We start from the raw sequence: 27,301 nt of genomic DNA on the forward strand, positions 1-27,301 counted from the left end.
AAATGAAACCTCTATCTGGCAGACAAAAACAAGTGGGCTGAGCCCTTGAACAGCAGGCACAGCTTTCCCCTGGCCTCTGTGTAAGCCTGATGCGTAGTTAGGGCTCCTTGGGCAGAGCAGTGGCATCCCTAATCCCAGAGTTCAGCGGGGATATCCTGACCAGGAGCAGGCTCGGTGCTTTGTGGGAACAGGAGGGCAGTACCGCAGCCCCACCGGGATGCCGGCACAGCGGGATGCAGATTTCCATGTCCCGGCGGTGACTGACGCTCTGTGCTCCCTTGGGATGCTGCTTCAGTGCCGCTCTAAGGGGCTCATTCTCAAGTGGAATTTTTGCTCGGCATGCAAATGGTTTAATTTTTAAACCATCCACACCCCGCAGCTTTACTGAACAAGGCTTCACACAAAGCTTTTTTAATTTGCCAGAGCAAGCAGAAACGACGAAACTAAAAGGAACGTTATCTCATTTCCTCTTCTGCCAGACAGACAGACAGACAGATAGGGCTGACACATTGTGAGGGGCTGCTGTGTGTCTGCCCCAACAGCTCCCTGCTGAGCCTGCTCTGCCCTTGGCCCCATCCTGCAGCAAGGAGTACTGAATATGAACATTTAAGAGCAGGAGTGCTGCTAAAACAAAGGCTGTTTGTGTTACCATGTGACCACTGCCTTCATTATGTCTTTAACATCCCACTGATCTGACCATTAAACTTCCTCCACACAACAGTCACTGGATTTTGAATTCCAACAGGCCAAAAGAAAACCAGGCGATAAGACATCCATTAATTCCAAAATGTAAATGACTTTATATTACTTTATTAAACAGCCATTTCTAAAGAACAGTAAAAAATACGAAAACATGCAGCATTTGGTGTTCTTAAAAAAACATTGACCAAAATAAAGACTGTTAGAAAAATTAAACAAGTTTAGCCCCAATACCCCTTCTGCTCTCCATATAAGATGTTTGGTAGTTACAAATACTGTTCCAGCTCCTTTAGCAAAGTTTAACCTTGTGTACATTAGTAATTCTATTACAGGTGGGTGGGTTTTTTATTCACATTGCTTCTGTAAATGTGATCAATTTAAAAAATGCACTGTTATCAAGTTTAAGGAACTACTGTTTTCCTGTACAGTGAGTATAAATAGGAAGATCCTGGATTTTCCTGCCATTCTAATCAGCACTCTATTTACTGAAACATTAAAGATTTCAATTAGTACAAAAATACAACCAGAGAATAAATGTCTGAAAAGATTCAGTATTTGAGTGAGTCTTAGTTAATAGGCAAATAAAATGCTATTTATGACTTCCAAATCTGGACACCACTTCTGTACAGCTTCTGCTCTTCCAAGACCCACGTACACAGTGCTACACAGCAAGGCACTGCTTATCCTCCTGAAAAATTCACTTCTTATTTACTACAAATAATTTAACATGTAGCTGAACTAACAAGCAGGTGAGGGATGGATGGCCAGGGTACAGTCAAAGCTGCTCACAAGCCACACCAGTGGGCACCTGCTCCTCGAAGGGGCATCTCAAAATGTCTGTACAAGTCAGCAGGAATCCTGTTTTACTGAGCAATGCTGGTGTAGGAGATCTGCAAAGCAAAGTCACAGCCTTGTTCCTTTTCCCTACAGAAACAGAAATAACTGGCTTTGTCCCAAGAGAGAATGGTAAGGCACAACAGCAGGCTCCTTGGGAAGCCTTGGTACTAGAAAGACTGAAGTTATTTTATTAACAGGAATTACTTTTTTTTTTCTAAAGTAGTATCACTACACATTTATCATTTTTATTTTAAAAAATTTCTTCTTACATTTTTTTAATCTGGCCTCCAATTAAAAATAAGACAGAAGTGCTACATCTAAAAATGTATCAGATTTCTTGCACAAACACAGCCTTGACATAGAGGCTATTTGCCCTGTGTGTGCTACCACCTTCCACTGATCTGCTTCAGAAATCTGTGAGCCAAAACGTCATCTTTTATGCTATGAAGAGAATTCTCAAGGCTCTATTTAGCACTTCTCAAGTATGAGACAGTACAAAAACAGCCTTGCACGACTACTTTTTCCAAATGTCTTACAGCAGTGTTTTCTACATGCCTATCTCCAGTTCTTTTGTTTGGATTCCTGCAAAGAGAGGGAAACAGGACACCAAATCCAAGCAGGCAGCAGGCACCCACTGATGGCAGCCCCCCTTGCCAAGGGAACGTGTCTGAGCACCAAGCACTGTGCAGAGAGCAACAGAGGGACAGCAAAAGTAAAAGGAGAAAAGAAAGGTAATCCTCCATCTCAGAGTTGGACACAACCTCCAGGACTGATTTACCCTGGGTTGAAATGATACTAAACTGAACCAGCAGAACAACTGCTTCCCTGACCTTCAGGAATGAAAGTGATGCTGCCTGAGTGGTTAGCTGCTGTCAGATTGTTACAGGCTAGTACAGGAACAACTCTGTCTGTCACAAGCTACATTTCAATACAAACTTTCAGTTGCAAAGTCTTGGAAAAGTGAGGGAAAACAGCACATCCTGTCAGACTCCACCCACTGGAATGGCTGAGCTCTGAGCAGACCCTCCAGCATGGCAAACAGCATTTCATGAGCAGCAAGGCCCAACCTGCTGAGCAAACTAAACTTTGTAAGCAAGAGGCTGCTCTGTGCAAAGCAGAACGAGGGAGGTGGGCTCCTGTTCTGGGCCACGTGTCAGCTGCCACTGTCACTCTGAAGTGGAAGTGGCTTTCTTCCCTTTCCAGCTCCTTTGTCTCTCCTCCAGTTCAGCTTCAGTGAAGGCAGCTGGGCCCCAGTTTGTGATTAAGTGAGGATTCTTGGAGCCTGGAAGACAGAGAGCAAGACCTGAGACAGGCAGTTCTGACAGGGATGCCAAGCTCCCACAATGCAGTGTTCAGGCTGATCCTTGCTTTGTTTTAAACATAAAAGAAACAAACAATAATGATAATAAAATCATTATAGGAGGGCCAACAGAGGGAAAGACTTGGAAGTTGCCATCAGCAGTTGTCACAAAGGGTGATACTTATAGGCTGCTGTGAACCAGTAAACTACAGGAAAGGCAGACTTCAGTAAGCCACCAAGTGATGTAAGTGCATGAGACAGAATAAATACATATTTTTGTAACTCTTCTGTTGATAACTCACCTGGCTCTATTAGTCGAATCAATCCCTCATGATGAGCTACTTTATCTTTCCAACTCTTGGTGTTGTTAGCTGCTGTTTCCAACTTCTTCTTAACCTCCTGAAATAAAAGAGAGCCCGCTTGAAAACAACAGCTTTACTCTGTTTTTATATAAAGATACAACACCGTTCAAACCAAAAGCCAGAACCATGCTAATTCCCTCAGCTCTCTGTTTAATGTGGAACCATCCTAAGTAATTTAGTCACCACCACACTCCACAAAAAAAAAAGCTGACGAACCAGAATCCTAAAATAACAAGGTTTTACAATATTGTGTAGCTATGTAATGAAGCTAGTCTTCCTTCTTCAACCTAGACTGGTTTGTTTGGATAATTCAAAATAGAAGGCTAGAATTTATGTTTAATTATTTCTAAAATAATTGTTTTGTGCATTTTTTGTGGTTTTATATGTCCACTGTATTCAGCAATTCCTTTGTAGTAGTAAATGATACTTCCCATACAAAAAGCCTGAGATGTCACCTAAAAAAGAGCCAAGCACTGGCCAGAAGCAATCTTGTGATGCTGTGAGATGTAACACCACCCTGGGAAGTTGTAAAGTGGCCATAACCACCCCAGCTGGGCCCTTGCTTGCAGGGAGTGCAGCATTTGTGTTCTGTGCCGGGCGAGACAGGCTCGTCCTTCAGACCTCACTCCATAAACACTCTCCTCTGCTAAACACAAACCCAGCCAAGCTTTCTTTCCTGACCTAAATAAAAGCAGGATCAACACCTCTCTAGCCCTGGGAAGTGTGCAGCACTTCAGCCTCTGTACTTGCTGGACTCTGGCTCTTATTTCTTCCATGAACAGCTACTGACCTTCCCCAGAAACACTCAGTAGAGCAGAGAGCAGGTCTGGCTTTTGGGACACAAGGCTGCACACTGAGAATCTGAGCTAATTCCTACCTACCCTTAACTTCCATTCAGTGCTTAAATTTTTGAGGAGTAGGTGTCTACAGTAACACATTGACTTTTCATCTGTAGGAGGCAATACAGTGCCATGACATCATCAAAACACTGCAAGAATTACTACCTCAGAAGCAAAATGCACCCAGTTATGGCAGCAGTGGGACTGCACATGAAGTGAGACTGCAGTACAAGACAAATGTACACTGAGTATTTCAGGATGTGACTGAGCTGGCCTGCATGCAAATAGTGACAAAAATAAATAAAAGAGGTTCAGAGGTGTGTCTGAAACAGATCCTCTTCTTCAAATGTATCTACTGGTCTAGAAACAGAGTAAAAACTAGAAAAAAACCCCAAAACCACAACCAACCCAACTATCCTACCTCTTATAACTTTTGTGGCATGCTAACCCTTAAGAAGCATAATGTTGAAGAACTTCAAATTCAATCATGGATAAGGATGAGAGGTTGATGACCAGAGCAGCTCACCTCATACTGCTCAAGGGCCTCCTTCCTTTCCAACTCAAGTTGTTTCAGTTGCTCCATGGCCACTTGAAGAGCCTGCTCCTTCATCATTCTCTGGTTTTCCAGCTCTTGCTTCTCTGCTTCTGTCATCTGAATGGTCTGTTGCTGCTGCAAATGCCATTTTTCCAGTTCAGCTCTCTTTGCTGTCTCCTCTTCCAGCAACCTGCAATGGCGATTGTGATATTAAGTGCACTTTAATATGAGTTATATCCATGCAGGGAAGCCAAATAATTATTTTTTTCCTCTTTTTTAAGGGGAAAGAGAATATAATTTTTAAAAAAGCGCGGGAAGCAGGGAAAAGTTATTGTTTGTTGGCTTGCCTTCAGTGTCATGCCAGCAGTGCAGGCAGTCTGACTGTTACAAAGGGCTATTCAGAAAATGTAGTCAATAATGCAAATACACAACACAGAGCCCCAGAAAAAACAGGCATGCATAAGTTATCTTCATTGTCTTAGCAGGACTGAGTATATGAAGGAAAAACCACACTCCACAAAGCCCCTGTAAGAGGAAATTTAACCCTTTATCCTTACAGTTTAAACCTGTGATAAAATACAGCAGAAAGTCATTTATACAGATGTTTTATAAAATAAACAGCTGAAAATAATAAACAGCAGCTTCAGCCTTCATATCTTAAGGAAAAATAGAATCTGTGCTGTGTTTAGACTTGAGGGTAGTTCCCCATTCCAAGAGGCAAGCAGTCATTAGTAGCAGGGCACAGGTACTCACTATTGGCAGGGGGAACTGAAACACTTTTCCACCTGGTCAAAGCCATACCTGGCCTGGAGTTTCCTCACAGTCTCTTCATCCTGACGTGCCTGTTTCTCATCCTCCAGTGCCTCCTGGAGCTGTTTGTACATTTCTTCCAGTTCACGTACTCTTTGTAAATACTGTTCCAGTTCAGATGATTTCTGAGCAACCTGCTCTTCCATTTTTTGTCTTACCTAGCAGCACAAATTTGGGACACATAAGCTACCATTCAACTCAGGTTTCTAATTTTTAAAGGAATTGCCAGCTTTCCCTCAGGCCATGTTTTCAGAGACAAACATCTTTCTGCTGACTGCAGAGCTGAACTGATAAAACTGAGGCTAGATCTGCAGATGTGGAACCAAGAGCATTAAAAAAAATAAATAGTAACACAGGCTACTTTTATTGACCTACTTCCTGCAGCACAGGACTTCTACAGGGGTTCAAACCTAATTTCAGTCAGCTTGATCTTGTTGCTTAGTTTAGAGATACACAACTGAAGGAAGAGAAAGGTTGTAGAGGGGCCAGACATGAAAGTCAGGCTGCTTTAAAGGCACTGTTTTCACTCCCCCCTTGGCAGCAGTGTATCTCACACACTTCTGTCTCTGGATGATGGCACAGGATGGATAAAGGGGGTTGGAATGTCCTGCCCCACTGGTCTGCAGGCTGCTCCCCTCAGCTGACCCAAATCCCAGTGACCCAGAAAGGGATTGTATTCAGGAATTCATGCTCAGCCCATAAAGCAGCACTGTGTGCATTAATGTCCTGAGATGTCCCATCACATCACTTTTTCTACTTCTTTTCCCCAACTAACAGAACAACCTGACACATCCCCTGAAGACTGAAAATCAGTTCTTTGGGGAATCCTCAAAGTAGCTGAATAGTAACAGTATTTTAAAGCAACAATATTTCTTTATTTTTATATTTGTGTGTGTGCATAACTGTAAAAGAACACACAGCACAAAAAAGTAATAGTTCTAGGAACACATAAAATGCATTTTGATTATGCCTGATTAATTTTGCTTATTCATACAGCAAGTACTGGCCTCAGGTTCTCCATCTCTGAAAACTGCAAGGAGAACTTCAGTCTGCATTTATCCTTCTATCAGTCTATTTATTTCCCAATTTTCCAGTCATATTTAAACCTTGAATGCTGCACAAATTGTAACCAAGCTGTTCCAGTATTTGAATTCATCAGTTAAAGTGTTTTATTCCTACACCTCAAATAAATGCAACACAGATTCCATTCTCCAGCCTCCTGCAAAACCTGTGGAATCCTTTCAGTGGATGCCTGTGAGGGAAGCCCTTGCTGAACACATGGCTCCCTATGTGTAATAGCAGCAAAACCCCTCGTGCACTTCTCACCATTTTTTCTCTCTCCAGCTCCAAACTGAAGCGATCTTGTAACTCAACTTGAGTCTGAAGCCTTTTCTTCTCCTCCTCAGCAGCACGAGCAGCTGCTGCTTCCAGTTGCTGGAAGAGAAGGGTGGGGGGAAGAAAAGAAGGAAGAAAACAATTTGTCAAAACTAAATTATTTTGAAGGAATGGAACTTTATATAACAATTTTTGGTTTTTAAAAAAAATTGAAGCCTTCAAAAGCATCAATGTAGCACCAGTTTGGGTTTTTTGATGTCTGAGATTATTCACAGCCTTTAAATAGAACCTACTATCTTGATTGTTTGCAAGACAATTTAAATTTACCGATGAAAAGGCAATTACCTGACTATCTCCAAGTTTCCTCTGAGTCCTGCTTTGCTCAAATGATAGAAATCACTGTATTTCCTCCTCTACCTCAATAGGATAGAAAACTATCATGAAAAACCACATTTCAGGCAGGACTGCATAGAACTTCCAATAGGGAAAACATGCCAGCAAGAGCAGAGTTCATACAGAAACAGAAATGAGAAACACTGAATTGCCATGGGAAAGCAGAAGTGTCAAGAACTTTGACTAGAGTAAGTAATTGTGCTATTGTGAATCATCCCTCTAACATCCCCTAAACTGCCAAGTAAGGTAAATAAAACCCTGGTCCATAATCATCACTTGAAATTAGGAGGAACTTTAGCTAGGGCCTGGGAAACAGCTCTGGTACCTTTCCATCTTCTTGCGTCTTATTTTACTTCTGTTGCATCTTGATTTTACAAATAAATACAGTGGTCCCAGTTTTTCCTTTCGTCAAGATTTCAATCCTCACAAGCTTAGAAATCTTCAAGTACCAGCCTAAACTTTACCAGCAGTGAAAACAAAAGCATTTTTTCACAAAATTTTCCTAAGAAAGTTATCTGATGCTTTTTTTAAAATATGCTGGGCTGTGGGAATTGCTTCCACAGACCTTTAGTAATAGCAGGGCACAACATAAAGATGACAGGGACCTGCTGGAGCAAGCCCAGAGGAGGTGACACTGGGACAGGCTGTGCAGAGAAACTGTGGATGCCTCATCCCTGGAAGTGTTCAAGGTCAGGTTTGATGGACCTTGGAGCACCCTGGTGTAGTGGAAGGTGTCTCTGCCCACAGCAGGGGGACTGGGACTGGATAATCTTTAAGGTCCTTTCCAAACCAAACCTTTCTGTGATTCTGTCATGCTCCTGAAGGTACCACATTGAAACCATGCTCCCTCACCAACCTAGATAACTAAAGAGAAGCCCCAATGATTAAAACTGCCAAGCTAAAACTTTCACTCTTTTACATGCTTGTAGTACCACTCTGGTCTCAAAGAGATGGGAAGAAGTGAAGGAGAAGGTTCAGGTTTCTGGGTTTATGTTGCAGAACACAGCACAGAACTGCTCTCCTTTGCAAGGCTTAAAAGATGCCAGTGTTTTAGCAGCAGCATTCTTCCTCTGCCAGGACATTCAAAAGCATGTCATTGTAGTCAAATCCAAGATGCCTGTTTAAGTGAAATCTCCTCTAGATTTTGCTCCCCGCTCTGAAATTAAACAAACATTGCCAATACTGAGATGAGAGGGTGAACATGCAGAGTCACAGGCAAGGGTGGGTGCCAGGCTATGGCCAGAGAGCTCAACAAGAAAATGAGCTTCGTCCACTCTCAGGAACTTCCTGCTTCATCCACAAAGCTGTTCCCAGCAGGTAAGGTTACTGGGAACTGTGCACTTCAGGGAAAAGCCACAAGTGTTGGAGGGGGGAGAGAACAGGAACACACCATTCCAGCAGGCACAGACAGCACAGAGTCCCCAAAGCCCATGCAAGACCCCAAATTGAAACAAAAAGGGTGCACACATCCTATGCATGCTCTCACACAAGGAAGAACTTACCCTCCTGTCTGTTCAATGTGCAAATGTCAAAATTCCAGTAAAAAATATGAAAAAAATCTGTTTTAGACAAAAGCATTTATTCTTTTGGAATACTCCAATGCAGGAGCTACCAGAATACAAACCAGTCCCAGAGTGCACTATGGCAGATGCTGCACAAATGGTGGCTCACTGCCATCAGCACCAAATCAACCTCTGAGCTTCCCAGAAGAATCCAGTTTCCTGAAGCATTTACAAAGCCCTTTCCTTGAAGAACAGTTTTCTAACTAATCAAACCCTTTCAGTTCCTCCAACAATGTGCCTCCTCCCTAGTTCCACCTAGGCAAAGTGCAGTAGTTCATGTCACAGCCTAAGACACCTTCCTTGAGAAATCTTTTTGATCCAGCCCACTTCAAAAGATGCTTCTGGCCACAACTCTCTTTAGTTTACCCACTGAGATTTTTATGAAACTCCCTGGAGCCTGCCAACATCCTACTGCTCCTTTGGGGCTGCTCTCATGTTGCCTTCCCCCCTAAATGTTTTTCCATAAAGTAAACGCAGAAATCCAACCTTATTATTTCTGTTAATGGGTACATTACTTACCAGTAGAAGGTAACATAGGCTATCCTTTATTGTCTATTTTGAATTCTGAATCTTAAACATATGGTAGACTACAGGTGACAAAATTAAATTTAAAAATGGTTTTCCACTGTCAGACTCCATTTAAGGCAAACAGAGTAATACCTACAACAGGACCGTCAGTGCAAGACTAATTTTAAAAAAGACAAATTTCTCCTTGCCACAAATTGTGACAATGACAAGACTTTAAAAAAATGCGGGTTTTAAAAATTTTGTTTGCTTTCTAGACTTAAAACCCTAAATGCCCTCACAATATTTATAGCTGCAAAGATCACTGAAGTTTTTTCTAAGGGCTAAAACTGGCGGGTTTTATTTATGAAAAACTCAAGTAATGATGCAGATTTGTCCTAAATGGGAATACAAAAAACTTACATTAATTTAGAGAGGTAGTGGAGACATGTAGAGTAAACAAAGGAAGACCTGGACTGCTCTAGCAGCAGGGACTCAGCAGCCAAAATGTAAGGCAGCAAGTGGGGAGGATTTGAATTAGAATATTGGGTTCTAAGCTGTTCTCAAGACACACCCCACCCTAAAAGTAAGAAAAGCCACATATTTTGTTTTTAAACATAGAAATTAAAGAAATTCATCTGTGGGAAGAGAAAAGCGGCCAGAAACATACAAATAACATAACAGAACTTGGGTAAACTATAGAAGAAAATCTTCATGCAAAGCCCTATGTTTGACATATGTGTCTGACAGAAAAGGAAAACAAAAAGCTCAAAAGCAACTGAAAATATTGGCCTCTCCTGTCTGCAGACACCATCAACAGAGCTGGCAGGTTCTTCTACACCAGCCTGATAATCCCTGCTCAGTACCAGGGTTTGAAACAAGCACAGCTGCTCTGGAGAAGTCTGCTCCATGTGCCTGAACAGCACAGGGACGCCCAGTTCCACTGCACGAAGCCCAATCCAGCCACAGGCCCTGAGCTTTGAGGCCAGTCCAGCCACAGGCACCGGGCTCCGGGCTGGAATCCCGGCGGCTCCGCTCCCACCTTGCGCACGGTCTCCAGCTCCTTCTGCTTGTTCTCGTTGGCCGCCTGCAGCTCCCTCATCTGCCGCTCCAGCTCCTCCTGCTCCGCCTGCAGCTTCTGGCGCAGCTCCTTGCGCTTCTGCCGCGCCTCCTTGTGCGGAGGAGAGCTGCCCGCCCGCAGCAAGCTCACCGTGCTCTGGATGGCTGCAGGGGACAGAGGGCAACCATGAAGGGCAGTGCTCAACTTTCTGAGTAGACTTTGTGAAGAGACTCACAGCGCTGTGCTGTGCTGGCTGTGGGGTTGGGGACTTTTGAATGGGTTTTTAAATCAGAGAGCACTGTTGTCAGTTGTCCTCATTCTCATCAGGCTGGCTGTCAACACAAAGTTGTGTTGACAGAAGTGAAAGACACTTAGCTCTCAGTGCTGGCTGTGTGCCACAAGGATAAGGTCTAATGCAACTGACATAATACAATTCCACTGCATTATGTCAATTCCAATATTGATTTGTAACAGGCTATGGACATAGGAGCCACTCATACACCCGGCTGCAAGAAAAAAGCCCAACACTTGAGGATTTCTGACTACCTAGACTCAGTGACCTACCAAGGAGTAACGTGCTACCTATCTTCCCTAGAGCCAACCTTAAACCCTGAATTCTTACAGATACTCCAAGGGAAAACTTCCTCCCAGTAAGAAAGTAGCTGTTATTCACTTACATGCATTGACAAAATATTTAAGACAGCAAAGCTGAGGAGTGGCAGATGATTTTGGTATTTTATTCACATGCCACAACCGTGAAAAAAAAGCCTGCTTTTGAATCATTCATCATACACCTGACTTTGGTGCAATAAACACATGCTGCAGGTAAAGAGGGAAGTGCAAATGAAAGCCCACATCTCCAAATATTTAACTGTTGTACATTCTTCAATGGCACTGGCAACAACAGCTTTGCAAGGGCTTCTACCTCACTCGGCAGATGGATGTACCCATCACATATCTGGGAAGCTCTCACAGGAGGAATACCTTTACTATGGGAATAGAAAAGCAAGCCCTAATTCCCAGCTTTATCCTCAGCTCAGCAAACCATACTATTTGAAGTAAACTGTACAACCAAAGCCAGTATTTTACAGTGCCAAAACAAACAAGCTTTCCCTTTCTCCCCAAAAGCAATGATTCACAACATTGCTTCCCTTCCCCATCCCTAAAAGTACAGTCAGTATAAAAAACAACAATAACAACCATTTCATTTTGGTTACAGCTGCCTGAATTGAGGCACCTACATGACAAAAACTGATTTCCCTTATGTGGATCCTTAGCTCTTCCTGAGTCTCAGACCCATTAAAGATCCATGTGCCCAAACAGAGATATCAAAAAATCACAAGACCAAGAATTTCAAATTTGAGCAAAGCACTGCTGTAAGAATTCCACTAACCTTAACTTTCACATAACTCGCATTTTTGAAACCTCACCTTGAATCCATTCCTGCTTCTTCTTTTTATCAGAGGCACTGATCTCAAAGGTCTTATCAAGACATTTGATGAGAAAAAGGCATTTCTTTCCATCTTTGTCAGGCAAGGCCTAGAATGGGTAACAATAAAGATTAGCTTTGCAAACACGAAAATCTATAAAGTCAAACAGCATCTATGCACTTATGTGTCCCAGAGATACAAATATCAGCACTAAGAGCCTGTATTAAAAGGGTGTTTATGAACTGGTGTCATATGAAGTAAAAAAGCTCTGTTAAAAGGTACCAGGAGTCAATCCCACACACAAAAAAGGATTAATTCTGATCTTTAGAGACATACATTGTTTTTGGAGTGGTTTTACCTCTACACAACAGTTGCCATCCAGTATGATGTCTCCCTTCTTTTCCTTTAAATCTTCACTTACATAGTAGGAAATAATATTGGGTTTTAGCACAAACCATCGTTCCATCCAATTTTTCCGTTTGTGACCTTTTTTCAGCATGTAGCCCTGTTAAAAGCAACAGAGTAGCTGAAATGCCTGTCCTCTGCTGAACCATCTGGTCTTTTGGTTATGTAAAGGTGTAAAGACCCATTAGAGCACATAGAAAAGTTACCTCATAGCCCCAGATACTTTCAAAGTTAGCCAGTATTTCAGCCGTACCTTCCATTTCTGTAATCACATTCCCCAAACACTTACATACTTTTGTCTAACATTTAACTTCCAAAAAAAGTCAAATCAGAGGTGAAACTGAAACACCAACATCAATATAAACTATGAACAAGTCATATAGAAAGTATACTCTGTATCCAGAGTATTCCAGATTAAGAGGATGAAGAAGTTGGAAAGAAGACCATGGAACATTTTTCTGTAATGGCTTTCATCTATAACTGGTTTTAATACATGCAAATGTCCTCATACTAAATATATATATATATGTATAAAGAAATGTGCTGTGGCATACTTAAGCCAAAGATATCTTTCTCTACAGGTCTGAGGGGAAAGAAAACATTCAGAACAGTTGAAGAAGCTTTCTTGTTTAAAAAATAAACCAAACCAAACAAAAACCCAAGCACCCCTACACATACAGCTTATCTGTGCTCAGCTTTTCTAGCCACTGAAACGTGTCCAGAGCCAAGGCCGTGCCTATTCCCAGGTGCCACCCCACTCCCTTGCTCCACACCAGGAATGCACAGCTTTGTCTGCCACCCCCACACTCAGGGCTGAGCTCTGGGTGGTTGCAAGTCATGTGAAGAACTCCTGCAGCTTCAATCTTTCATGCTTTGCACAGCCTATGTGATAGCCAGGGGTTTTTTTTCCCTTCCTGAATTACCAAACTTGCTTTCAAAGCCAAGTCAGATTAATACTTTCCCCTCAAGTTTCTGCAAAATCTTTACCTATTATTGCAGTATCAGCTGCCTCTCACCTTCCAAGAACCCATTGAGAGCTCTTGAAAAGCAGGAGCTTTTTCACACCAACCATCACACAAAAGACACATCTTTCAGAACACTAAATACCACAGATTTAACTATTGCTGCTGCCCTCTGTAAGCCTTAGAGATCCAGGATGTGTTAAGGGTAACATGACGCTTGGTTATGAGACCATGTGTCATTAATTAATACCTTGAAGCAATTATGTGATTACTGCAGTAAACAGGACAATTCTGTGAATCAACAAGGTACCAGGATACTGAAATCACACAGAACTCTGCCCTCCACCGGGCCAATAAGTGTCCAAACTGCCCAAGAGGCACAGGGCCAAATCTTGACACAAACTATTTTTAAGTGTCAAGGAACCATTCAAAGGCACTCAGACATCCTTGAGAAAGAAGCCCAGGCACCAGGAGAGGAAAGAAAGGAGACACAAAACAAAACAAAAAAAGGTGTGGGGGAAGACACACAATGCAGTATCAAAACTGAAAAGAAATCAGATTTCCTCACAAGTTTCAAGTAGGATTGAACTGACACTGGTTAATTTATTTTCATGCTACCAAACAGCAGAATGACTTCATTTTGCCCTCAACTGACTTTATGTGTGTGTGTCCCCAGCCCTCACCTCCAACAGGCAACCAGCAGTTAACAAAAATAGACTTTTGCATTGTTCTGTGGGTATTCTGAAAGAATTTCCTGTGCCAAGACCTTCTGATGGTTTCTTCAGAACAGCTTAAGAAAGCCTGCCAAGAAATCCTTTGTTTCTTGCCTCACCAAGAAATCAAAGATGAAAAAAATTCTCTTGTCAGGTAAAAGTCAATTTTAAAGAGCTCTCTAGGTAAACTCTGCTTTGACCCCTCAGGTCCCTCTGGTACTTCCAATTCCTATGAAAGAAATACAGTTTTTAAAGGCATTCCTAAACTGATAATCCAGTCACTGGAAACCTGAAGAAAGAAGTTTGCTAAGAATACAAAGGCCAGCATGAATTCTGGAGTCTGAGTGCAGGTAAATAAATTGTCAGTCACGTAGCCTGCTAAGCAGAACAAGAAGGGACAAGCTCTGGAGCTCTTCCACACCTTTCTGCCCTGTTGAAGTGAGGCACTTGAGAAGCCAAAATATCCTGGTCCAGACCCCCTTGTTGGAATACAGAGGTTGTGCCCAGCTCAGCTGCATTTCCTACAGCATAACTGAAACTACAGAAAAGCATTTCCAAAGACTGAAGAGCTGTAAACAGAACTGAGAGCATGATGCAGCTATTTTGTGAACGAACAAGCAGCTGGTACTCATGTAAAAAAGGTAATATTTCAAGTCAGAGCCCACTTCTTTCACTTTCTAAAAGCAAGCTCTCCCAAGAAGCAACTCATTCATAATATTGCTACAACTATAACAATCTGAATAGCAGCACAATTTCTTTTACAAAAATAAGCTCATAATAAAGAAACCTTACAGATAATTTACCTAATTTCCTCCTGCTCATCATTCAATAGGGTAAAGAAATTTGAGCATAAATTGAACATTTTCTAACTAAAGCAATAAACAAGTTTACTTTAAAACATTAGTTCTCTGTGGTTCTTACCTGCTTGAGTACATCTAGAATGAGCTCATTAAAGACCTCATTGATTGCCATGGACACTGTCTGCCTGTCCATTCCTTTACTGAACTGCCCACTCCCGATGAGGTCGATCAGCTCCCACGCAGAGAGTCCCTCTCGACTGGTGTTGAGAGCAATCTTGTAATGGTCAAACTGCTCCTGCTGCCAGCCTGCTCCCATGGCTTCCGTGATTTTTTTCAGCAGATATTCAATCTGTGCAGAAACATAAGCAGAAATCCATCATTTGCAGAAAAACACATCTGAGAGCTATAAAGGAAGCTTCTCCAGAGACTCCCATTACAGTGAGTTTCCCATGCTCACATGTAGGCCCCCAAACGTAGGTGGTTCAATTAACAAAGGTTTTAAGCTCCTGTCTCAGCTGAACTCTTCACTGCCAAGCCCGTCCCTCAGCTACTCTCTTCCCATGAAAACAAAGAATTGAACCTGACAGCCTCATTTAATATTTCAGATTCCTACAGAACACATGGGACCTTCCCGGCAATGGCTTCCAAACTGTAAACGACTGAAGCATGAGAAAGCAAGAAGTTTCAGAAAGTATTTTGTAAGCAAAAAGCAAACAAATAACAAAAAAATAAGAAAAGAAGGCTGTTTGGACTAGAAGTGAAATGAAAAATGACCAAAGGTATGATCTACACCTGACCCCTCTTCTCTAGCTCTCAAGCACTCCAACCCTGGACACAATCCTGACAGTTGTATCAAAAGAAATAAAAGAAACATTTCACATCTGCTTTTGTTTCCCAAATAAATTTTCCTTGTCCCTTCATCTTTCATCACTCTGTAAGCATTACCATGCACAGGACAGTAACACCAGTAACACTAGTCAAAACAAACAGAAAAATTAAAAAGAAGCAAGGAAGGCTGGGGCTCTTTAGTCTGTTTTCTTATGTTGGTTTTAAACTCATCAATGTTCATTTGTAGTATTTTAAAGTAAACCCATCTGCAGCTTTGAGGACATGCAAAATGCTTTTAACGACTCTCTAAATGAAATAATAGGTGAGGGCCTTCCTGCTACAGTTCAGAGTCACCTTTTAGTTTGTCTAATAGGCTTTTGAGTCTCTATGCAAGAGATTTGGGAGTACAAAGAAATAAAGAAGTGTTTTGGTCCCTCACACATTTCACCACAAGGACTCCCAGGCCTCAATATATTGTGGCTGCTGTTTCTCCTCCAAGAGGAACAGCCAAATCCCCTCCTTTCCCCCATGTCTCTGCTTAGGAAACACAAGTGTGCAGTAGCACAGTAAATCCCAGATCCACCCTGCAGAGGGATGTGCTTTTCCCACTATTTCAGCTCAGTGACTCTTGGTGTCACAGCCCCTGCTCCAGGGCATGTGGGTAATGCTGCAGCAAAAGGAGAAGCTGCAAAGCTGCTGCAGCACCAGGAGGAAAGTTCCTGCTCTTCTGAATGAGCTGGAGTACACACACCTCCAAGTTGCGCCTGTCACATCCTCCTCAAGTCTCTCTTAGGAGAGGACAGCCCAGCCAGGCACAGAATATGCCCCCAGAAATTGTAGAGAGCATTGTTTGTCATGTCAGCTTTACCAAGTAAGACACTTCAGTAAGTTTTAGCTCCTCGCGCAGTTCTTACTAGCAAAGAAATGGTCTAACAGAGGCCTCTGCAGAAGTGGCATTCAAATTCACAGTCTTCAAAATAAGCTTTGCTGATTTTCACTCTCCAAAATCCTTAAATTAAAAAGACAATTCAAGGCTTTCAAGCATTGACTACCATAAATCCTCAGTATTCAGTTACTGGCAGGAAGCAGCTTACTTCCTACTCCAGACATGTTTCATAGAAAAAAAAACCAACCTAAAAAAAGCCTTCACAGAGTGCAAGAACAGGAGCACTGAAAAGCTGTTTCAAACCTCCTAAAACCTTGATTTTTTTACCCATGTTCAAAACACATTCTGCCATTCTGCTCAGTCCCTTTGAACAGCATGAGCTCTGAACTGTGATCCTGGACTTTGACTGAAGGAAAGCTAAAATAACTCAGGCTTAATTAGGTACATAATATATCTGCCAAAATACTACAAAATAACAGTAATAAAAAAAATATGAACTATAAAATTCATTGTTCCAGAATTTCACAACCTCTTACACTGCTTGAGGCATGGCAACTTAAGGCCTCAAGCTCTCAAATTCCTTTGGTTAATTATCTAAAAGTACCAGGTCTCACCTGCAGACAATGGAACACACACACAAAGAGCACACCAAAATCAATTTTTTCCCATTTCTGCTCAAGCCATGTAAATAAAATGTGGATCAAACTAATGGTCTGGAAATGATGCAATGCAACATGTACTAGCCAAGAGTTTTATCATAGAATACACTAAAAATAAGTCAACACATTGTTTCCTTTAGTGTCATTTGTACACATTTTATCTTTTTTTGGTTCATAGATTAGATTTAGCCATTTAAGTCTGTCAACCCCCATCTACAAGTCACTTACATGACTACAAATATCCTACAACCTCCCTAAAGTACATAAAATACTCATTACTTTAAACTACATTAACTCTTCTTAACTGAAAAATGACCTGTAGATGTTATAATTCAATTTCTATAACTTAAAAAAAATTAAAGGTTTATCTTGAATTCAGTCACATACATGGCTAACCAAAGTTGCCAGAAAAACTTTATCTGATCTATCTGCTCAACAGCAACAGTGACTTTTGCACAGTATGAATATGGAAGTATGAGGTAAATACAAAGAAATGAGTTGCACCAGTGTGAAAGCAAATAGCAACCACCCATTAGGTGCTCAAATGAGGAACCCCTGAGAGCAAATGACATTTCCCCTCCTCCACAGAGACATGTCAACCCAGCAAATAACTGACAAATTAAGTCTCCTGTCTCAAATATAAACTGCTCTTGCGGCTAAAAAGCAAAAGTGAAGCGACATTTGCTACTATTTTAACAGGGCCTTGCTTTCAGGTCAAAAATATGCAAAATACAGGTGCAAAAATACCAGGGAGTTATTAACACTACACACACCAGTAGGGACCCAGTGGCTCCACACTACCAAAACCAGCTTCCATGTCAAACTTTTCAGCCAGAATTTTGCCAAGAGAAATCCAAAATAATAACAAAGAACAGAGCTCTAACACGAGTCTGTTTGGGAGCTTCTTTCAGAGGGCACTTTCTTTTCCCCATGTTTCAGTGTCTATTTGTTTTCCTCTTCCAGGTATTCCTACTTCCATGGGGAATGAAGCATCATAGATTTTTCACAAATATTTCTGATACACAAGTGGGTCTCTTAGAATGAGAAAAATAATGCCAAGGAGGCCTTCATGCCCAGCAGAGCACAGCAGACAAGGCTATTCTGGTTCACACTATTCAAATAAGGTTTGAGATATTAACAGAGCAGATGTTAAAAGTCTACTCAGGTTGTACAAAATTCTGTGGGAGTATATGTTACTGGGCCACAGCCATGAAAGCAGTCATATCCCCTCTCAGAGTCATCATCAACTCCTTTTCTTCATCCCATCAGAACATCACTTACATTTAAGTCAAATATTTGTTTCTTCCTTTCCACCAGCAAAACTGCATTCATTATCCAGTGTAAGCCACTACCTTGTTTCTTTTTTTTTCCAAATTAAATCAGTGTTAAGTGCAGTATAGGAAAGGTCAACTCAAGAAACAACCTGCTGGGTGAGCTGAAAACTATTTCATGCAGCAGCCAAGGAAGAAGGCAGTGAAATGGGAAGAATGCCAGGTCTTCCTAACTAAGTGACTAAGAATCTTCCTAACCACTGTCATCAACTTTGAGAGATCATGCGTCAATTAAAACCCCACACAAGCAGTTTTCATTCTTTTTATATCAGTTTCAATGTAATTTCTGAAGGGCCAAGGGTCAATTCCCAGTATTTCATTCACTCTTTCAGTTTCTGGTACTAGAATGCACAACAAGGAAGTGAACACGGCCATTAGAACACACTCCAGAAGAATCAGCACTGGATCAGATTCTCACCTCCCCAAGCTAAAAAAATATCACCTTATTGTGACATGCACAAAAAGCCACATAAGGCTTACTCCTCTTAGGAGGATTAGAAATGCCATCTGTTAATAAATTTCAAGATGAGAGGACAAGTGAAAAATGACTGTACAATTTTTCCTCACAAAGCCAAAAGCAGCAAATATGTTCGGTTTGTCTGAAACAAACTGTGAACACTGGATTACAACACTGAGTATGCAGCATGCAGTGTGTGTATCTCTGAATTTCACCATGAAGATTGGCCCAGAAACACAACTAACCACACACCACAGCTCCCGGGCGATAAAGCATTCCCAAGGCTGCAGTCACATGTCCAGAAATAAGAAAGGGGAAGTGCTTGAAAACCTTTTTATAAAACAGAAAATGTCTGGTTAAAAAATACCAAGACACACAAATGAGTCTGTAACAACTAAGAGGTGACTTGTAAGGAAAGCTCATGACAAATAGAAATATTTCTCCTCTTATGAATTCAGTTCTCTCCACCTTTTTGCCTTCATTTTATCCCTCCCATGGAAGAGGTAATGCCTGCAAGAGCTGAAGGAAACACACACTTGGATGTCTGCATCTCAGATGATCCAATGGAAAATCTGGCTGTGGGGAGGGGAAGGAGCTCCCAGCCAGTTCCTGCTTTCTGCCTTGGCACATGAGCACCTTTGCAAAACAGACAATCATGGATCTCTGTTCCTTCCCAGCTCTTCCACGTGCTCTCAGCTGCCCACCAGTAGGCAACAGAAGGAACACTGGAGTGCAAGGCCATTCCCAGCTGTGCCCAGTGCTCCCTGTAACCATCTGTCTCTGTGTCTCCTGTCTCTGTTGTCACCTGACTTCTCCCCGTAACACAGAGGGATCCTCTCAAGCTTGAAGTCACATTCCAAAACTGCACACCCCAACCCAATCCCTTCCCCACACTGGATTTTACAAACCTTATCTCCCTCAAGTGCAGGGCTGACATCCCTCCTTTCAGGGCAGGTGAGGAGCACAGGCCAGTGACTGCCTCTGGCTTTCAGCCTGGCCTCTGCTGAACAAGAAATTTCTGGCCCTTGCATCACCTCTCCACTGCTTTCAGATTCTCTCTTGGGAACTTCTTTCCTCACTTTGCTCTTTCTAAAGCTCTCCTCAGCCTGCATCTCTGAATCCTTTCCAAAGTAGCCTCTTTTCCCTTCTCTGGATGAGCTGCAGCCATTCCCCACTTGCTGCCCATTGAACCCTAGGTCAGGGAATCAAGACTTACACTTTGTAGCTGGGGGTAACAACCCTGCCACATTCAGCTGCCTAAAAGGAAAGGCCCAGCACATCAGCACCAGTGCAAAAGTAGATGACATGGGCAAGAAGGAAAGACAGTGCCTTCAATATTTAGTCAGCACAGTGCAAATAAGGTGAAACTGCACTCAAGCAGTAGGCTTTTCCAGATATGAGATATTAAATCTATGAAGTGACAGCAGAAACCACTTATCTCATTTTTACAATTGCAAAAAGAAAAAAAAAAAGTGGAAATTCAGACTCCCAAGCATGTCTCAAAGAGCAGCTGCTCCAAGAAGGAAGAAAAGACATCCTTACAGCCACATGAAGTTGTGTTAATACATTCACTGGAGACAAAAGAAGTCTTATAATTTTCAAGATAGGATACAAAAATCTTCAAGGGATCACCCTTCCAAACTGAAAGCATGTGGCAAGTTTCTCAGTTACTTATACAGTGGAAAAGAAATAAACAAACAAAAAAAACCAAAACAAAAGCCAACAAGTGGAAGGGAGTGAGGAGGGGGAACCGCTGGATCCCACACAAACAGCTGGATCTCTGAGCCAGAACTGCAGTAGATGGCGTGTTGCAATATTCTCAGTCAACGATCAGAGCAGGGCAGGGCAGGAGAGCCTGCTCCCTGGGTGGGAAGGGTAGTCACACATGAGAGGTTTACACTGCTCTCAGAAAAACATCAACAGCACAAACAGCAGGGCTTCCATCCCCCTCCTCCTCTCCTTCACTTTGTAAAAATCCCCTCACTGTACACATGACCTGCAAGGCATTTTGTAAAATAGGCAGACATAAAACATCTGAGAAAAAGCAAAACTGGCTGAAACTGAGACTTTGCATTTTTACTTTGGGAATTTTGTGCAGAGAGCAGATGAGTAAATGGGAAATTTTCCAGAAGTACAGAGAACCTGATGCAGGACCAGTGCAAAGCAGAAAGGACTGAGTTCAACAGGCAGCATTCCTCCAGTGGCTGATTACATTACCTGTGTGGTCTGAGGGAAGGTGGAGTGAATACAGGCATTGTATATGATAAGAACAGAGCAGCCTTTCTTTGTCAGTCAGGCTCTGTAAGCTTTCTTTAAACAAATTGCACAATTTAAATCTTGCTGTAATCAAGCAGATGCAGACACAGATCCACAATCAGAATTTTTTAAATAATCCAAGTGTAAGAGCAGTACAGGTTAACCTGGACATTAAAGATGGGAAGGAAAGGAAATAACAGCACATACAAAATCTGGAAATCAGGAAATTCTCAGCTCAGTCCTGACTCTGCAGCACATCTGCCAACACTCAGACATGCTGCCATTACCTGGCAGCAGCCACAGAAGGCAGCACCAATCTAGGGCTTCCTTGATGGAGAAGGGGTGGGGAGCAACACCCCAGAGCTGGCAGGGCTGAAGCTTTTAACCATGCCAGCAATTCAGGAGATGTGAAATGCCTGCCCACAGGTAAGCCAGGCTGCACAGCAGGGAACACATTGACAAACCAAAGAGGTGGATTTCAGTCCCAGTTTTGGCATTTTTTAGTGGCTCTGACCTACCAAGCCAAATATAGCAGCACTAAGAAAGAGCTGTCTTAGCTTTTATAACCATGATCCCTGTTTCCCAGAACCAACAGAAACAAATGGGACAGCAAGCAAGAAGACTGTCTCATTTCTCATGGGCATACAGCATGCCAGGCATGGGCCAGTCTGGTAAAAACAGAAATGTGCAGAGTGAAAGCGTCCTGCTAAAAAGTGAGTGAGAAAGCAAAACTGAAGAGTTTATTTTGATAGGAGAGCTATCTGTACTTGAGGGTTTGGCACAACACCTTTGAGTCCCCCAGTTATGTTGTGAGTGGCATGTTAATCAGACTGTTTTGATCCCTGGCTGTTCAACAGCTTGCAAATATTTATTATTCCATCCTCCAGTGCTGAACTGCAAACCACTGGGATTTGCATACACAGTTTTGCAAGGGGTTATTTATGCCAACAGTTCTGATCTTTCTGCTTCTTTCCCCACCCATCCCAAAGGGGAGAATAGTGGAGATACCAAAATCTTGCTTTAGGGTTAAAATACCTATTTGAGTGCTGCCAATACTTGTTCATGAACTGCAAGTATAAAGAGATCTCTCTGGTATTATTCCCTCCGACATTTCAAGCAAGAGTGTTCAGGGGCTGGCTGGTTTTATCAGAAACAGACACCATCACAAAATTTTGTATTGTCCTCTCCATCAGGAGGGTGATATGAGACTGAAGACTCATCTTGCAAGTCCCAATAACACAGAACATGAGGGCATTTTTTTTCAGAATCACATGGAACTTGTAAAATTGTAACCACCTATAAGCAAGTGCAGTGATTAAGGATCACATCCATGCATATCCTGTTTATCCTGTTCAGTCCAGGCTGCTTAAATGACAGACACACAGAGCTATTGATATCTCAAGTATCCTGTGGAAATCCCCATATATCCACCCTGGAAGACAGAGAAATGCATCTGAGGCCTTACAATTCTAAAAGAGGGGAATAAAAATTTTAAATTAAACAATATTTCCTCTTAAATCTCTAGGGAGTACCACACTTAACACAGTTCAACTGAGACATTAGGCAAACTGGTGTTAAAGAGCTTAAGTTTTTGTTTCTTACCTCCTCAGGTACAATGATTAAAGGGTATTTGTCCTCTGACAAGAAGTTAAAAATAACCCACACTTTAAATGCATCTTCATCGCTAATCAGCAAAGGACTTTTAGAGAGGTTCTTTTTAGCACAGAGAGTCCAGCACATCCTGTTGAATTCAACTTTGTCAAAGTTCCCTTGAACCTAAAGAGAAGAAATTGAAGAACAACAAAGAAATTGATATGCACGAATGGCACAGAAGAGCAGATAAACAATGTTTGTCAGGTTTCATCATATAAAAAACAGCAAGAAAATTGCAGTTTGCACAAAACACCAAGGCCCAAAAAGAGCACTGTAACAACCCAGTCTGACTTCCTGCATGGGGTAAAATAAAGGATTCCTCCTAGCAAAACTGACATCCAACCTCCAATTTCTGGTTGAGTTGATTACACTCTGACTCCATGGAAAGGAGGCTACAGTGCACTCTGTGTTTCCTCCAGCACATCAGCTTCCAAAACATCTCCAGAATTCAGTTCCAGCTGCCCTCCTACTGCACTGACTTACTGAGATTTTATATAGCAAATTTGGAAACCAGCACAGCCAAATCCACATGTGGATATGCTAAAAACAATATTGGAGCAACAACTGGGAAGGACCTTAGTATGTTTTTTACTTCACATTACTTTAACTCTTGAAGAGTATTCATAAACACAGAATAATCTTTTTCCTCAAATGCTAATCCACTTAAAATCTTTGTTTTTTCCCAGGCTTGCACACCTTCACCTCATTGATACAAAAATCCCTCTTTTTCATTATCCTTTATCATATCTAGCAGCTGCATCTACAGATCTGTGAATTATTTATACAGGCAAGAGCTCTAATTTACTGTTTAGTTTTCAAACCCTCCCTTAAGTTATACATTAAACCTATTTATTCTCTCCCCATAACTTAGCAATGCTATTTCTTTATCAATGTGTTACTGATTAAAGCATGTTTGGCACCGTAAGGGAAGCCCCTTTGAGATTTTTAGAAAACACATCTAAGGAACAGGTTCTTGTACCTCTTGTGGTAGTGAGATCAGTAATGGTCAGTGGTTTTTTTAAAGATAAGCCAAACCACAGATCTCAGGTGCTTGAAGAACACCAATGCAAACTGCCTGATTTCCTGCCCAGTCTGGTAAGCAGTCAAATATAGCGACCACACCACATTGGCTCAGTCAGTGGCAGACATGGGAAGTCAATGAACTGATGTGGGTACAGGAGAAAAGGAGGGGAAAAAAGATAAAAAAATAAATACAAAAGTAAACAAGAAACCAACCTGATGACAAAAACAGTCTCCAGGCCTAAGAGTGAGACTATCAACAAAAATCATAGACTTTGCATGCTTGCAGAGGCCACCAACCTGAGTGGAGATGCAAGAGGCTACACAGCTGCCCTTTGAATGGGGTGGCAGCTGTAGGAGCCAGAGCTGCTCCAGCCACAAGCTCAGCATCTGTCTTGTTTGCACAAGAAACACAGATCTTGAATGAAACATCAACTGAATGAACAAACACCCTCTGGATGAAGGGCTAGAAGTCAGGATTCCTCCTTCTCTGTTCTATTCACCAGCACTTCACTCCTTGGCTACTCTTGCCTGTGCTTTTTCTGCATCTTCTCCACCCTGCCCAATGAACCAGGACTTCTCTTCTAGAAGTGTTTTTCCCACCCTGACAGTGTGCAGTTCCACCTTGGAAATGTCCTGGCAGTGCACAGGTTCTGCTACCACAGCAAAACAGGAGTGCAGCCCCTCAGACACTCCTGTCAAAGCCCAGGTCACCTGCAGCACGTCCCTGCCACCAGGACTGTGCACCAGGAGCTGCAGGAGGTTTCACAACCATCTTACCACAGGGGAAGAGGTCCCACAGTGCCAGCAATCCCACTTTAGACATGTAAGCCCTTTTTTCAGAATCCAGATTTGGTTCTGAAATGGACTTTGTGGGGCCCATGTGCCATCCAGAACAGAGACACTGTTTAGGAATTATTCAGGACAATAAAAACATTAGCAAACAAGCCCTGGCTCTCCAAAATAACAGCTCCAAAAATATAGCAAGCATTGGCAGTGTAACTTGCATTCATGAAGTTGCCTGGAAGACGAGATAACCTAAGGTTTGAACAAGGTCTCCCCTCACCAGGACTGTTCCCTGCTCTGAATAAGGCCTGCTGTAAAATGGCACCACTGCCATCACTGAAAGGAAAACATTTCCAATTGGTATTTAAAGATATACATTGTAAATAACAGAACATGCTAAAATATGGTAAAGGAACAAAGTAAAACCGATATGGAGACACTATACTGGCAAATCACAGCTCCCTGCATAAAGAGACATTTACAGAACAAGGCAGGTTTTGTTGCAGATGCAAGAAAATTATGGATACATCTATCTGCTGAGTAACAAGATGCATAAGACTGGAAATCACCAATCAGACAATACTAATTACTCAAATCATTTACTGAAATTACCTATGTAAATAAAGGAAATTAGTTGTAGCAAATGTACCTCGCTTAACTACCTTGTCTTTCTTCACAATTGTCCCTTTCTTGATGATTCTTTGATTCTATATAAGGAAGCTTTATTGCAGGGTAAGTCAGCACAAAAAAAAATATAAAAAGTTCCAACTGCGTTTAAGAGTAAAACACGAGTTATTTCCAAAGGTTACAAAGTCCTCTCAATAAAAGTCTAAGTCACAGCTATATAACTAGTTTAAAAGAAATTTAAGAAATCATCCACAAAATATTTATGAATGTCTTAAAGCAAATATCTTAAGATCAAAAAAACCTTTCTTGAGCCAGTGGCTCTTGCTTGAATCAACCAATTCACTGCAAGATGCAGGACTGGAAATTGAGAGAACTTCCTGTGTATCTGGGAGTATAAAGCATCACTCCTTTTTCAGTAGCTTTGCTTACTAGAATATACTAACAGCAATTTTTCTACTATCACCCCATCTAAAATAACAGATTACGCCTTGGAAAAATAAAGAAGGAGTTTCTTGTTTGCTTTTTTTGTTTGTTTGTTTTAAACAAAGAAGACACACAATGAATCAGTGACTTCATCCCACTGCATGTTGTCTTTTGGCACTGATGTAAACTCATCTCTAAAAGAAGAGAAGTCACAGACAAGATTTTTCCTGTCCAAAAAGATAGCCTTCTGTCCAAACAACTTCACTAATTTTCTTATTTACCAGCATTTAGTCAAGATCAAATAACATCAAGCTATAGATAATTTAATCCTTTTCCTTAACACTTCAATCTTTTAAGATTAACTGATGATATGGATATATCAGGCAATCACTAGAAGCCAGATCAGCATATGAACAAAACAAACAAGAAATTATACACAGTCATGCTCTTCCCTTTCAAACCTACTTACTTACATAGCCAGGTCTGTCATTTTAATATAGAAGTGTTACTTAAATGCCATTTTGCTCTTCATTTCCATAACTATTCTCCCTAGAAACACCCTTTAAAAATAAAGCATTTTTATATTTGAAAAAGTCATACACATCTCTTTTGGGTTTTCTTTACTTAATGGCTTGCTACTGTCTACAAAGACTATTAACCCACTGTGGTTCAGCCTCTCCCACTGTAATCCTTTGGTCAAAATAAATTAAGGCCTTCTCTTTTTTCCCAGAATTTGGGAAAAAATACTGCTTGGTCTCCACAGGATCTCAGACAGCCAAGATGAAGCAGAAAGGCTATCACAATTTCTTAGGGACAAAGCAGGGTTCTTCAGCATCAAACAACCAAGACATTAAAGAGTTACCTTTACATGTATTAAAGGCCAACAACTCCCACACATCAAACAGGACACTCTTGGTGTGTCTCTCATACTCTGGGTGGGAGAGAAACACAGACTAGAGAGGCAGAGAAGCTGATAAACTAGATAGAAGTTGATAAGCTAGATAGAAGCTGCCAGACTGCATTATATATATCACATTTTCCACCACTATTAAATGAAGGAGCAGAAATCAGTAAGTGTGGCTGAGGAGTCTGCATCCTCTGCAGCTGCTGCACTGGACTTCTCGGCAGTATGTCAGTTCAGGACTTCTTCACATAACAAAAGAGCAAACAGCTCTGTTTCTCTGCAGCCACAACATCAAAGTTTGAGGGTTTCTGGGGCTGGCCCTCAAGTGTACAAGAAATCAGTGGTGTTGAAGCTGACGTTTCCACCATCACATGAGCTGTTTTCGCTGCCCAGCCCAGTACGTGAACAGAAGACAGAAAAAAAGCAGGAAGATCATTGTCTGGGGCTTCCTAACTTTCCAACCCAGTGAGCACCTATTTTACAACACGATAGAGAGAAGAGGGAGAGGGAGAGACCTGCTGGCTTTCCAGAGTTGCTCCTGAAACAAGGCACAACAGAAGACTGACTAATGCTCAGACATGAAAGGAAAGAACTTGCAAGACAGAACTTCACAACACACCCTAATGTCACCCACTGTAACCTTCTGAAGGGATCTGTTTATTAAAGTACTTTGTGAAAAACAGTGAAGATATTTTTACCCTTTCTGTTTGTAAAGGAGTCTGTGACAATACTCTGTTGCAGCTGCAGTATAAAGTGGGACAACCTACAGCTCCCCGACACATTCACATAAATTCAGGCTGAGGTGCTTTATTGTCACAGCATATGTCACAGTTGAGACAGCCACAATACACAGAGTATCCCCATACAATTTCAGAGGGCTTCAAGCCTCTGCCCTTCTTGTTCTTCAGCACAACCTTTTAATACT

The 27,301-nt window shown here is 41.7% G+C and overlaps 1 protein-coding gene across 1 annotated transcript in view; it reads right to left on the reverse strand.

Moving 5' to 3' along the window:
* Positions 1-823: 823 nt before the first annotated feature.
* Positions 824-27,301, reverse strand: part of SWAP70 (switching B cell complex subunit SWAP70) — a 35,832-nt gene continuing 9,354 nt past the window's right edge. The window contains exons 3-12 of the mRNA XM_030950258.1: positions 22,566-22,739; positions 14,668-14,895; positions 12,025-12,171; positions 11,667-11,775; positions 10,219-10,400; positions 6,709-6,816; positions 5,374-5,540; positions 4,564-4,762; positions 3,139-3,235; positions 824-2,818 (exon numbers count right to left, since the gene is read on the reverse strand). Coding sequence (XP_030806118.1) covers positions 2,703-2,818; positions 3,139-3,235; positions 4,564-4,762; positions 5,374-5,540; positions 6,709-6,816; positions 10,219-10,400; positions 11,667-11,775; positions 12,025-12,171; positions 14,668-14,895; positions 22,566-22,739 — 1,527 coding nt within the window. The 3' untranslated portion in view covers positions 824-2,702. The remainder of the gene's footprint in view (positions 2,819-3,138; positions 3,236-4,563; positions 4,763-5,373; positions 5,541-6,708; positions 6,817-10,218; positions 10,401-11,666; positions 11,776-12,024; positions 12,172-14,667; positions 14,896-22,565; positions 22,740-27,301) is intronic.

The sequence above is a fragment of the Camarhynchus parvulus genome, chromosome 5, assembly GCF_901933205.1.
Source record: "Camarhynchus parvulus chromosome 5, STF_HiC, whole genome shotgun sequence".
NCBI lineage: Eukaryota > Metazoa > Chordata > Aves > Passeriformes > Thraupidae > Camarhynchus > Camarhynchus parvulus.